This window comes from Manihot esculenta, chromosome 16, assembly GCF_001659605.2.
Source record: "Manihot esculenta cultivar AM560-2 chromosome 16, M.esculenta_v8, whole genome shotgun sequence".
NCBI classification, from domain to species: Eukaryota; Viridiplantae; Streptophyta; class Magnoliopsida; order Malpighiales; family Euphorbiaceae; genus Manihot; species Manihot esculenta.
The window spans coordinates 15,166,779-15,179,416 of record NC_035176.2 but is presented as its reverse complement, the minus strand read 5'-3'; the positions used below and the strand labels follow the sequence as shown (position 1 = coordinate 15,179,416).

General features: G+C 32.5%; 1 protein-coding gene across 1 annotated transcript in view; it reads left to right on the top strand.

Moving 5' to 3' along the window:
• LOC110603690 (nuclear-pore anchor) overlaps nt 1-9,868 on the top strand; it is a 53,326-nt gene extending 43,458 nt beyond the window's left edge. The window contains exons 41-48 of the mRNA XM_021741525.2: nt 2,277-2,432; nt 2,509-2,562; nt 3,511-3,598; nt 3,683-3,756; nt 3,831-3,959; nt 4,219-4,323; nt 7,966-8,140; nt 8,301-9,868. Coding sequence (XP_021597217.1) covers nt 2,277-2,432; nt 2,509-2,562; nt 3,511-3,598; nt 3,683-3,756; nt 3,831-3,959; nt 4,219-4,323; nt 7,966-8,140; nt 8,301-9,631 — 2,112 coding nt within the window. The 3' untranslated portion in view covers nt 9,632-9,868. The remainder of the gene's footprint in view (nt 1-2,276; nt 2,433-2,508; nt 2,563-3,510; nt 3,599-3,682; nt 3,757-3,830; nt 3,960-4,218; nt 4,324-7,965; nt 8,141-8,300) is intronic.
• The last annotated feature ends 2,770 nt before the right edge of the window (nt 9,869-12,638 follow it).

Below are 12,638 nucleotides of genomic sequence, written 5' to 3'. Positions count from 1 at the left end.
TTCGCTAAGGGGGAATTACCAAATAAACCGTACACTTTCAAAAAATTTGCAATTCTACCATCAACTAATAAAATATATGAATTATATTTGCAATTCTATCATGAGCTAATGAAAAATGTGTTTTAAACAGTTTGCTCACCGTTGAGATAACGGAATCACTATATCAGCCTTTCTTAACCTTCCAATTAAGCAAATTGAGCCCAATTAATATCAAGTGAAACTAAATATAATAAAAAGAAGTGGACTTGTGAGGAAGAAAGCTCTTGACTTTGTGGGACTAGGCTTAAAATTTGGCTTATTTTTGCATCTTTATTTGACTTGGCGTTAATTAGGGCTTAATTATGGGGTTAATTATGACATGGTGTTGTGGTCCCGATTTATGGATCGCTTCACAGGATGATGGGCAAGGAGGAAGCTCATTAGAGGGAGTTCTTACACCTAAGACTTGTTAGTGAGAAAGTTTTAAATCGTAAATGTATTTGTAATTAATCTGCTTGTTATTACTCATGGACAAACCCCATATATATAATGAGGATTATGCAATAGCATAAAAATTCTTAACAAACTAAAAGTCCTATAGTACTTGATAATAACTAGAAAGTTTTTCCTAATCTAAATAATAATAAAAGATTAATAATACTCAAAAAATTTATTCTAATCTAGATAATAATAAAAACTAAAAATAATTAAGATTATTTTATTTGGACTCTGTTGAAGAATAAATATAATCTGTCCATTATCCATAATATTAAGCTTCTCCTATAAAAAGAGCTTATCCTCAAACTTAAATTCTAGATAAATGTGTCTAAAGTGATATAGCAAGTTTCTTTTTTGGTCCTGTTGTAGGCATTTGATCTTTCATCTTCTCAAGTTTGATTAAAATAATTTCTTGCATTAGTGACTAACAATAAAATTCATCACCTTTAAGAAAGATCTTTGGCCCTTCTTTCCGCCATGTCTGATCTAAGCTTTCTAATGAATAGGGAAATAATACTTCTTAATTTGGGACTAGATATATTGCTTACATTATTTCTAGATGATCCCTTCGTGATCTCAGAAGGAACCATTGTAGATTATGTGGTGAACCAGAAAATTGTCTTCCATCCACTACTTCCCAATTGTTTCTGGAGTTCAAATTGTCGTGGTATATTCATGGTAGCCATCTTTCTTGTTTCTGTTCGAGTGTCAATTCTATCTTCAATTCGAGTGTCTTTATTCTGAATACTACTGTAGCTTCCTATACTTGCATCTGAGTCTTTGTTGCAATTGCTTTTGGGATTACTAAGAAAATTTTGTAACTGTCAACACATATTTTGCCTGCAAGTCTCAAATTGAGGAATCCTAGCTTCCATTCTCGCTTTTACTTGAACCAATCTAGCCTCATTTTGTGCCTGCATCTCGCGAAGTAAGGATTTCAGTTCCTCATTTGATTTTGTCGGGACCCCCATGACGATTGGTGTTGATACAAAATTGTAATGGTCTTGAGTCAAGGATCGTGTCATAGGATGATGGATAAGGAGGGAGTTCATAAGTGGGAGCTCTTAACACCTTAGACTTTTTAATAATAGTTTTAAATTTCAACTATGTTTATTATTAATTTTCTTTTTCTTTTTTATTTTATTTTATTATAACTCATGGACTAACCATATATGTATATAGTGAGGTTATACAATAGCATAATAATTCATAACAAATTAAAAGTCCTACAATACGTTATAATAAGCATAAAGTTTATCCTAATTTAAATAATAACAAAAGATTGATAATAAGCAGGAAGTTTATTCTAACCTAAGCAATAATAAAGTTTACAATAATTAAGATCAATTGATTCTGAAAAGACTTGCCCAATATTTGGACTCTGTTGAAGAATGGATTTGGTCTATCTATTGTCGATAACACATGGCAATTCCATTATCTCAATAATGGGCAACCTAATAGTAGAGTTCGCACAATTCTCAATGTATGTAAATTTAATTGACATTATTGTTATTATCATTGTTATTATTATTATTTAGTTTAGGGTGGAATTGCAAACTTTTTTAGAAGTCCAGGTTTTTGCCTTTTTTGGAGTTTCCCCTTTCCTCAAACCAAATTCTTACAAATTTCTGTATTAAATATTCCAAATGGTATTCAGACAAAGTTATCAAGTGAAGTAAACATGTTCATTTCACATATGTATTTTCAGGAAATGATTCACCTATTTTCTTTTCTTTTCTTTTTTTGGCTCCAATAATCTAACTTTTTGTTTGTTCTTATTTTCGTAAATTTTTATACAGGAAAAGATGAAAGAGAGAGAATCTGAGATTGAGGGAATCAATAGCCTTTTATCCAAACAGCAGGAGACTATGTCGAAACTGGAGCAAGACCTTGGAAAGAGTGAATTAGAGCTGAGTCAAAAGGAGCAAAAAATAAATGATGTTTTGCAAACAGAGGTTCACTGATATAAACATTTTGATTCTTGCATATATTTTTAATATCAATATTTTATTGATATGGATTCACTTGCAGGCTAGTCTGAAATCAGAGTTGGAGAAACAGAGGAAGTTGACAATTCAGTGGAAGGTTGTACATAATAGAGATCGGTTTTTTTATGTTAAAATTTTACTAGTCATGAATACTTTCAATATTATTCTGCATGCATAGATTAGATGTGATTCTGATACTTGGACTCGCGATTTTCCCTTGCCACACCCGTGTGGACATGGGGGGGTACAATATGAAATATGAGTTCAATATGCAGTCATGAATTTGGACACGCATGGCAGACCAGATGAAGAGGGTGCCTATCGAAATGCTTGGGCATGCATTCTAATCTGCTGAATGGTTTTCAAATATCTATTTCAATTTTTTTATATATAATCCTTTTCGTGGCAGTAAGAAGAAGAGGCGTAGGTGTAAATGTTGCCTTGGAAATTGAATTGCCTTTCTTTTGCAGGCTTAAATGAGTTCTTGGAAAATGGACAGCCTTTTTCCTCTCTTTTTTACAGGGGTTAGGTGGTAGGTGTGCAAGGGTTCGCATGTGAATAAATTTTACCTTTATTTCTTCATCTTAATGGGTAAAGGAACCTTGAAAAAAGAGAAACAAAAGAGTTAGAAGCTGGGTCATTGGACTGCTACATCTTAATTTTAGGATAACTATTAAGAAATGTTAAATATTATTAATGTTAACTATTAAAATTATATTTTTTTATTAAATCTTAAATAATGTGGTATTATGTTAAAAAATAATTGTATCAAGTAATTTTAATGAAATATTAATATATGAATATAATAATTATTATGGCTTAATTTTATTTTTATTTATAAAATTTATCCAAGCATCCATCTCTAAATCTGGATCTATATCACAATTTTTATTTCACAAATTTACGAATTTGGCACATGGATATGTACCCATTTCTGACACCCATATCCGAGTCCGAATAGTGTAGGATGTGATGCTACGAATTCTTGCTCTCTTTTTCTGTATGATTATTAAAACAGTTCCTACCATTCTGTTCTTTCGTGTAGAAAAAGTTTGAAAGTTCATTGAAGGAAAAGGAAGACTTCAGTAAGGAAAAACAAGCACTTTCCAAACAGATTGAAGAGCTGAAACAAGGTACTTTCCTTAATGTAAAAGGTTGTGTTGTAGTATTTTCTTGCTACCATGTGCTGCATAATAATCTCCAATGGCAATTGATAGGTAAAAGATCAATTGGAAATGTCAGTGGTGAACAGGTCATGAAGGAAAAGGAGGAGAAAGAACATAGAATACAGGTTAACAATTCTTGTTCCCCATTATTCTTTATTTTCCTCTTTCCAAATTGGCTTCTTATACCATGGTCACCCAGATTTTGGAGAAAACTTTGGAGAGGCAGAGAGAAGAGTTGAGAAAGGAAAAGGAGGATCATCGGTTGGAAAAAGCGAAGCGTCTGACAAGAGAGAAAGCTATTATGGATAAAGTTAAAAATGTCGAACAGGTTGGATTGTCCGTGACATGCATTGAAGTACATGACAATGAAAATTGACTGAATTATTTATAAACATGATATGCATATTAGGGTTTGTCTTAAATATATGCTATGTCCTCACCACATTCTGTTTTAATTTATAAGGTGGAGTATTTTACTTTGATGCTAATCTTGAAGCTATTCTGCTATTTTGAGGCTGAAGTATAGTTGTCTCTTAAACTTTCTGGTCATTTATATTTTTTGCTTTTGTTGCCTTAACTAATCACAGGAAAAGACAGAGTTCACAAATAAACTAGAGAAGCATAAGGAGGCCTTGAGGCGACTTTCTGATGAACTAGAAAAGATTAAGCATGCTGAAACCAATCTCCCAGAGGTGAATATGTTCTACTAATTTTGTTTATGGATAATTTTAGAATTTAGTGGTGGTATAGTTCTTGCTTCTTATAATTCCTACATGCTTGCTTAGTTATGAGATAACAGGTGGTGTACTATACTACCATTATATTTTGTGTGTGATTGCAAGGACTCCACGAGGTTAGGGTCTAAGACTTTTTTGTCCTTGTGTTTTCAGCAAATACTTTTTTAGCTGAGTTATTTCAGTATGAGATAAATGAGTATTGTAGTATCTATTGTAGTATTGTTTTCAAAGGGAAATTACAATTTATTCAAGTTGGTTCTTATGGTTTTTACCCTTATTTTCAAATCTAAGGTAGAAGTGTCCGCCTATTAACTAAAATTAGAGATGAGAATTTCCACCAGAATTTAACCATAGTTGGGATATGGGTCATAAATGGGTGGTATAAAATTTTAATGCTATAAATGATATATGGAAATAGATTGTACGGGTGAATTGACTTGGGTGTGGGACTATGGGTACCCAAATACTCATCAAAAAGTTCTAGTCATTTTAGTTATTACATAGAAGTTTGTCTGCAGCTGCTGTCCTTATCACTGCATCACACCCACCACCACCACTATTATTGTTATTCAGATTATTTTCGGTGAATGCTTTGTCATATTTGCATTTTCTTTTCACTCTTTTCTTTCATTTCTTTTCGAATTTTTCACTCGTATAACTAGCCATTGATTACATGAGCATTATCGAATAAGGATCATTCTCTCCATAGATGGAGAGGCTGAGCGCACCACATCATTCTCCATCAAACATGAAAATCCTGTAAAAAAAAACGTAGTAAAAAAAAGGATCTGCCTATTTGATGGGGGGAAAAGAAACTTGTGAACTGAATAGAAAACTAAACCAAGATGCATACTTGTCACGTTTAACATGAAGCCCACTGATTAATCTTTATGAGGGTTTTTTTAATGCAATTTGGTTTTTGTTCATTGTTTATTGCTTTTTTTTATTATTTATTTTCTTGTTTCAAACCCAAGGTGGAGTAATTGCTCATCTCTAGCATAGTTATTAAAGGTTTGAGGTGTGCCAAAGGATCTTGGAGTCTAGGCGTAAGGTGCAAGCGTCCCCCTAGCGAATTGAGGTGCAAAAAAAGAAGTGATACAAATAAATTATAGAAACACTATAAATTTAGTTATATAACATTAATTACATATATAATAAATATATAATCTAATCTTTAGTTATTATCAATTAAATTACATATATGATTGAAAATTATTGTTAAAATGTGTTATAGTAATTTTATTTTTAATTAAATATAATATCAAAAATGATAATTTTAATTTTTGTGTATTAAATTTTTACATTTTACTAAATACTTAATAATAACATAATTTCAGATTATTTTTAAAATGAGTTTTATAAATTTATTATGAATAATTATATATTTGATTTAAAAATTTTATATTTAAATTTCTTTCATAAAAAGTATTAGAACAAAATTTGAAAAATCATTAATAATAAGCAGTCCCTTATAATGGGTACTTTGCATGTTATCAATATTTTACACGTGGCCCTTTTGCATGTTAATATAGAGCTGAGCTGCAAGAAAATAACAGAGTAATAGGAGCAAGTACGTTCTTCACGAAGCAGAACCAGCATAAAGGCAAGAAGAAGGAAGAATGAAAGAAGAGGAAGCATGAAAGAAGAAGAAAAGAAAGAAAAAGGAGAGGAAATGAAGAAGAAAAGAAAGGAGAGGAGAATAATCTGGATCATGTTTTCTTATTCTTGTGCTTCTTCTTCTTCTTCTTTCTTGTTCTGTGCTGATGGTTAAATAGAGCTGAGAGGGATTGAAAATTTGTGTATAGTGCGCCTTGGACCAATGGGCCTTGTGCCTGGTGCGCCTTCACAACTTCGCTCGCTTGTAGGGCTCGTAGGTGATGCAACCTGAGCCTAGCTTGCCTCGTGTATGAGGCACGCTTTTCACAACTATCATCTCTGGTGATTTTCTTCTAAAAACAGCCTTTAACTGTCGTAACAAAACAGTAACTGTCCGTCAGCGAAATTCATGAAATTAGCAAAAATATTTAAAGGTGCAATCAAAACTAAGTTATATAACTTAATAATAAATATAAATATATCAAATAAATACAAAAATTACAATTTTGAAACATCATGCGTAATAATTCACTTCAATTACCATCAGACGCGCCTAGCAGTTTTTTTTAGTAGATCCACTTTTATCTTCTAATAAAAGTTATCTAACATTTTAATTTCTAATCATTTTTATTTATGTATTCACTACAAAAAGTAATAATTAAAAAAATTCAAAAAATCTAAAAATTATTGAAAAGTAATAAAAACTTAAGTTCTGAGTTTGTAATCAAAGTTACCTAACATTCTACCTTCTAATTATTTTTATTTTTGCATTATCTACAATAGGGATTCAAAAATATTTAACATTTGTTTAAAAAATAATAAAAACTAACTTTTTGCACAATGGCTTTTGAAATGGTATGAAATGAAGCTGACCCATGTAATTAACCCCAATAATTAGGTATGAAAAGTACATGGATTACGTTCTTTTTGCCCCCTTTTCTCATTTTTGGACAAACATAACGGATTCTTGAGAAATACCCAAATGATATCCATTGGTTCTGAAATATTACGGTTTTGTTGAGCTGTCAGTTATACAAAATGACCAAGTGGTAGGGGTTATGGTAGCAGCATGGTGGTGATGAAGGTAATGGATTTGCTTGACATCGATCTCCAACCTTTGATTTGAGAATTGAAATTTTGATTTGAGATTGAGAATTGAGAAGGAAAACATTGAATTTTTTGTCCTCAGCTAAATCTTTGAAAATAACTTTGAATCGAATTGAACTGAATTAATTTGATATGGCTCGATTCGGTTTTTATCAAAACTTAAGGAGAGTGAAATTTAAGGGTGTAGTTGGTTATCACAAGAAAATGTAAGGCTGAATATATATTTATACTCCCGAACTTTACCAAAAAAATTATTTGGCATTCTAAACTTTGAAAACGTCTCATAACATACTTGAACTATTCATTGGTGTAATTAATATGACCCTTGCAATCTTAGTACAATATAGGAAAACTATGAATGTTCTAACATGTATCCACAAGTTTCAAATTGCTGCCTAAATTTGTTATTAACAATTAATAACTTAACAATAAAAATCATATATGCTATACAAATTCTGAAAACTATTTGAGCCTTAGTTCGATAAAAGTTCAGCTTGGCTCGATTCTTTTTCTAAACAAATTGTTTCATGAGTGATAAACAAATTCCATTGTTTATGGTATAAAGTTCTCCCATATTTATAGTAGCAGAATTAATGTAATAACAAAGATTTTGTGAAATTTGCATTTTACTTTATTATTGTGGTAAAAATGTGTTCAATCTCTTTATTTGTTTTTTCGAAAGATGCTAGCATCTTTTTTTTATTATTAATCAATTTTAGGCTTTTTTTTTCTGTTTTCAGCAAAACAGTATTTTCATTCTTTTCTTTTTTAAATGGGTTGATCCTTAGTCCTACTCCAAATATTTTAGTTCACTCCAAATTTGTCTACATCACATTGTTTGTTATTTTTTGTATGTATTTGCAGTCTTAACTTTTCCTTATCTACTCATCTCAGGGTACCTCGGTGGTTCAGATTCTTTCTGGGACAATCCTGGATGATATTTCTGCTACTTATGTATTGGCTGTTGAAAATTTTGAGAGGACTGCAACTTCTGTCGCCATTGAGCTTGGAGCTGGTCCTGCCCCTGCAGAGACATCTACTCCTGATGCTCCTCCTACAAATTTTGCAGGTAATCGTCCTCCCAGTTCTTTATTTAATAAGAAAAAGTGTAACGAAAGAAAAGAATTTCTGTTCTGATTGTTGCTGGAGTCATTTTGTTATTAACTACGAACTCGTAACCACCTGCAGTATCATGTTCAGTTCCTTATTTTTTCCATGCAACTCTACAGGTCAGTCTGCCATAAGTTCTTCGGTGGCCCCTATAACAAGTCATGTAGCTTCTAAGGCAGCAGAAGAAAAGGAGCGGCGAGTTCCCATACCTAAGACCAACATTGAAACTCGAAAAACAGGAAGGAAGTTGGTTAGGCCCCGGCTTGTTAAACCTGATGAGCCTCAGGGTGATGTAGATATGCCAGATGTGGATGGATCCAACACGCAGGCGAAGGTTGCCCCGTCTCATGAACCTGAAACTCAGCGCAATCTCAACTTACCGTCTCAACCAACTGCTCGCAAACGCCTAGCTTCATCTGCTTCCGAGTTGAGTGAACAGCCCCTTAATCAAGGGGAGACCAGTTCTGATACTGGAGTACCTGCTGTAAAGAAACCAAAAGGTTCCAATTTTTCACTTGAGAGTACTGAAGGTCAAACTGTTACTCCTACAGAAAGTAGGGTGATCCCGCCAGCAGTTGAGGAAGCATCAATTGCTGTTGCTGTTGCTGATGTAACTAACGAGGAAGGTGGTGCTGAGAAGGATGAGGGTGAGACCATTGGGGAGAAAAATGAGGTGCCAAAAGATTCAGAGCAATTAGATGATCCCATTGAATCACAGAACGAGAAGAACAATGTTGGAGAAGAGACTCTGGAAAATCCAAGTGGAATTGGAGGGGAGTTTGATGGCAATTCAAAGGATCAGGCTGTAGAAGAGAACCAGCAATCTGTCTTAGAATTTGAGAGTGAAAAGGAAGAGGGAGAGCTGGTGCCTGATATTGCAGAAGCTGAGGAAGGCACCGATACATCTAACGCAGTGGGGAGTCCAGAAGTTGGGGAGGTACCTGAGGGTAGCACTACTCCTGTTGCCTCGCCAGCAAGGATTGATGATGAAGCTGTAGTTTCTGCAGGAGTGGAATTGGGTGAGATCAATTCTCCTGAGGCTGTTAATGAGGAGAAGAATGACGAAGGTGATGTAGTTGAGGAAACTGTGGAAGGTTCTGACAAGTCAAATGATGGTAATGATCAGATTACTGGAGAGAGTGATCAGATTCCTGAAACTGCTTTAGTACCTGCTGAGAATACAACAGCCACCATGAATGCGGAAGTTGATGTCTCAAAACAAGCAACAGAGACTGAAGAGGTTAAACAAGTATCACCTGCGAGTAATACCTCAACTGTTGTGAATTTGGCAGAGCGAGCAAAAGAGAGAGCCATGCTTAGACAATCTGGAAGTGCAGTGCTTTCTCCTCCTGGCAGTAGAGGCCGTGGACGACAAGTACGTGGTCGAGCTGTACGAGGTGCACGTGGTGGACGAACTGGTCGTGGGCATACTCCCGGTCAACAGGGATGAGCTTCGTTAGTATAATTATAATACCGTTTTGATGTTCCCTTATTTTGGAAAACATTTTTGGTCCGGAAACTTTGTAATTTTTATGTGCATTAGAGAAATATTCAAAATTGTCTATGCATAGAATTAGGTACACTAGAAAATTTTTAGAGGAAGTGCTGTCATTTTGTTATCAGTAACCTGTTCTTCCTAACGTATTATATTTTCCTTTTTAATTAATTTTTTTAACAAGTGACAAAAGCATCCTCAAACTGAGTTGCAACTCTTCGCTTTTAGATAGAGAATACCATCCATGGATATTATGTTTGCTTTTGTTTTTGGTGTTTCTTGGATTAGATTTTTTGTTGTGTAATTTTTGAATATAGAGTAGATCATCCTGAATTTCTTATGACTTTTACAGTTCTAAGTGAGCTTTGATTACTTTTGGACAAATTTAATTATCTTTTAACTGCTTTGAAACTTTATTTGCTTAAACTTAAAAGAACTATTAAAACTAAATTGACTCTTTACAGCTCACTGGCATTTATCACGTGAACAGGGGTGTAAAACAAATCAAGCAATTTGAAGTTTTATTCGATAAAAACTTGTCGAGATTTGGCTCGTTGTTTACGCGATTTTTAGCTTTAAGTAAATAATCTGAGCCTGAATTTAGTAGGATTTGACTCATGTTGTCAAGTTGCTTGTCATTTGGCTCGTTGAGTAAATTTGCAAGGTTTGTGAGTAATCTAGTTAGTCAAATTTGATAATTAGCTCGTGAATAAGCTCGTTTATAATACTTGTAAGTAGATTTAATAATATGCTTATTCATTTTTATGTTGTTTTTTTTTTAAATTAAAATTATAATATAATCATTATGAAAATATATATTTATAAAATACAATATAATTATTTATAATAAAAAAATCAAGAAATTATTAATATAATTTTTTAAAAAAACTTTACATATTCTCTGGACTTAATTGGTTGTTGTTAGTATAATCACTTTTACACACTTATATATATATATATATATATATATATATATATATATATATATATATATATATAATATTACCAACTTAATGTTATTAGTAATGCTAAGGTTAAGTTTGATATGTCATTTGAGTCTTTGTATAAGATCATATTTAAAAAATTCAAGAGGCCATGAGTTGCCTAAGACATAACCATTAAGGAGTAGTGTTGTCTGCAGCAAGTGTATAGAAATGAACTCTTTAATTTAAATTATGGACTGAATTCAACATATTCATGCATCATATTGCTATTATAATCCATGAATATGCTACTTTTTTTTTTTTCGCTTGGTATATGTGACATGATGGATAACCCACTAACTCCATGTTATGTGTGAATTGATGTAAGACCAGATGGGTCTATGGCTATGCCCTTAACTTTGTAAAGAGAAAGGTTAGGCACGAGATATTGACTATGCCTCAAGCCACATGTGCCATTTTTAATGTTACCTTAAGTGAAAGACGTGAGGAGCTCCATTGAAAGGTTAAACAAATTAGATTTAGAGAGCTTACCATCAATAAATCTACCTCACACCAATTATTTATGGTATACTCAATATTCATGATATATGACACATGCGAATGTAAGTTAAATTTAATTTATTTATGATGTTCTACTACTCATTTTCATTAAAAACTTACTTTTAAGATTGTCAAATTCATTTTTCTAACCTAGAGTTAGAGAAGAGGTTGTAAAATTACAAAGTTGTAAGATTTTTTAACTTTGTATATATATATATAAATTGCTAAGTCTAATATTCAAATTTAATTTTAAATGAAATACTTTCATTCTTCTAAGAATAACTGAAATTATATGTTAACTTCATATTTGAAATTAAAGATATAAATTTAAGTTATAAAAATATTTAAGCATAATATACCGAAATTAGATTAGATTATAATAATAACAATATAATTGAAAATATTATAAAAATATTACAATAGATGTACATAATAATTACAATAGCATAAATAATGGCCATTATTACATTTAAAACTTAAAAATTTAGAAATGATACAAAAACAAACAAATGTCAATCAATTTTAACAAAGTAATAGGTAATTATTTAAATTTATAAATTTCAAATATGTAAAATTATAAACTCCAATCATGTTATTTTTAAATTTGGTTTCACTATTTATAAATTGTGACTTTGAGCTTGATTTATTTAATTTTGATTTTTTACTCATTTTTATAATTTTAACTCGTAAAATCATAAAATTGTACAAGTTAATTTATGATTTTAACAACTATAATTGAAATTTATATATTGAATTCCAAATTATATTATATGCATGCTACGTGACAAAGCCCAGGGACCCCTATGTAAAGTAATGGACGGCTTAATGTTATATTGAGTTCAATTTTATTTTTAACCCTTGAGATCATGAGTTTTTACTTCGGTTTTGAAGATTTGAGTTTGAATTTCAAGTTTTAGCTTTTGGAGACCCTTTGGAGATTGATTACCCTCTTATCCAAGTCTTGATTGCTGTCACCCTTGTGTCTCCAAAGGGGTAAGTTCAATCCTTGCCTCTTCTTCTGTTTTCTGAAGGTTTTCAACAAGTGTATTAAGTGCTTAATGGGTTGTTGTGGCATGCATGATCATCCTTTTTCTAAGTTTTAGAGTTAAGAGTTTTTGTTTTGAGAATGGATGATCCTCCTCATTTTATGAATGCATGTAGGTTCTTTCCTTGGTTCTTTGATGATTAGTGACCCTAGTTACGTTTGAGTAAGTTTGCTAACCTGCCCCTGAAGGTTTTGACCTTCGGATCTGTGAGGGACCTTCGGCTGCCGAAAGTCCCCTGCCCAGCCTTTTTCAGCTCGTTTCCTATGTGTGTTCTTGTATGTTTATAGGGGTTTCTTAGGGGGTTGTTTTAAGCATTGTAAAAGTTATGTTTGGTCGCTCATTTAAGTCTGTCTGTGTAGGATCGGACTTGGAAGAACGTAGAGGCTTGTAGTGAGATAATTGCTTCAAAGTTAGGTTTGCGTCAGCCAGAGG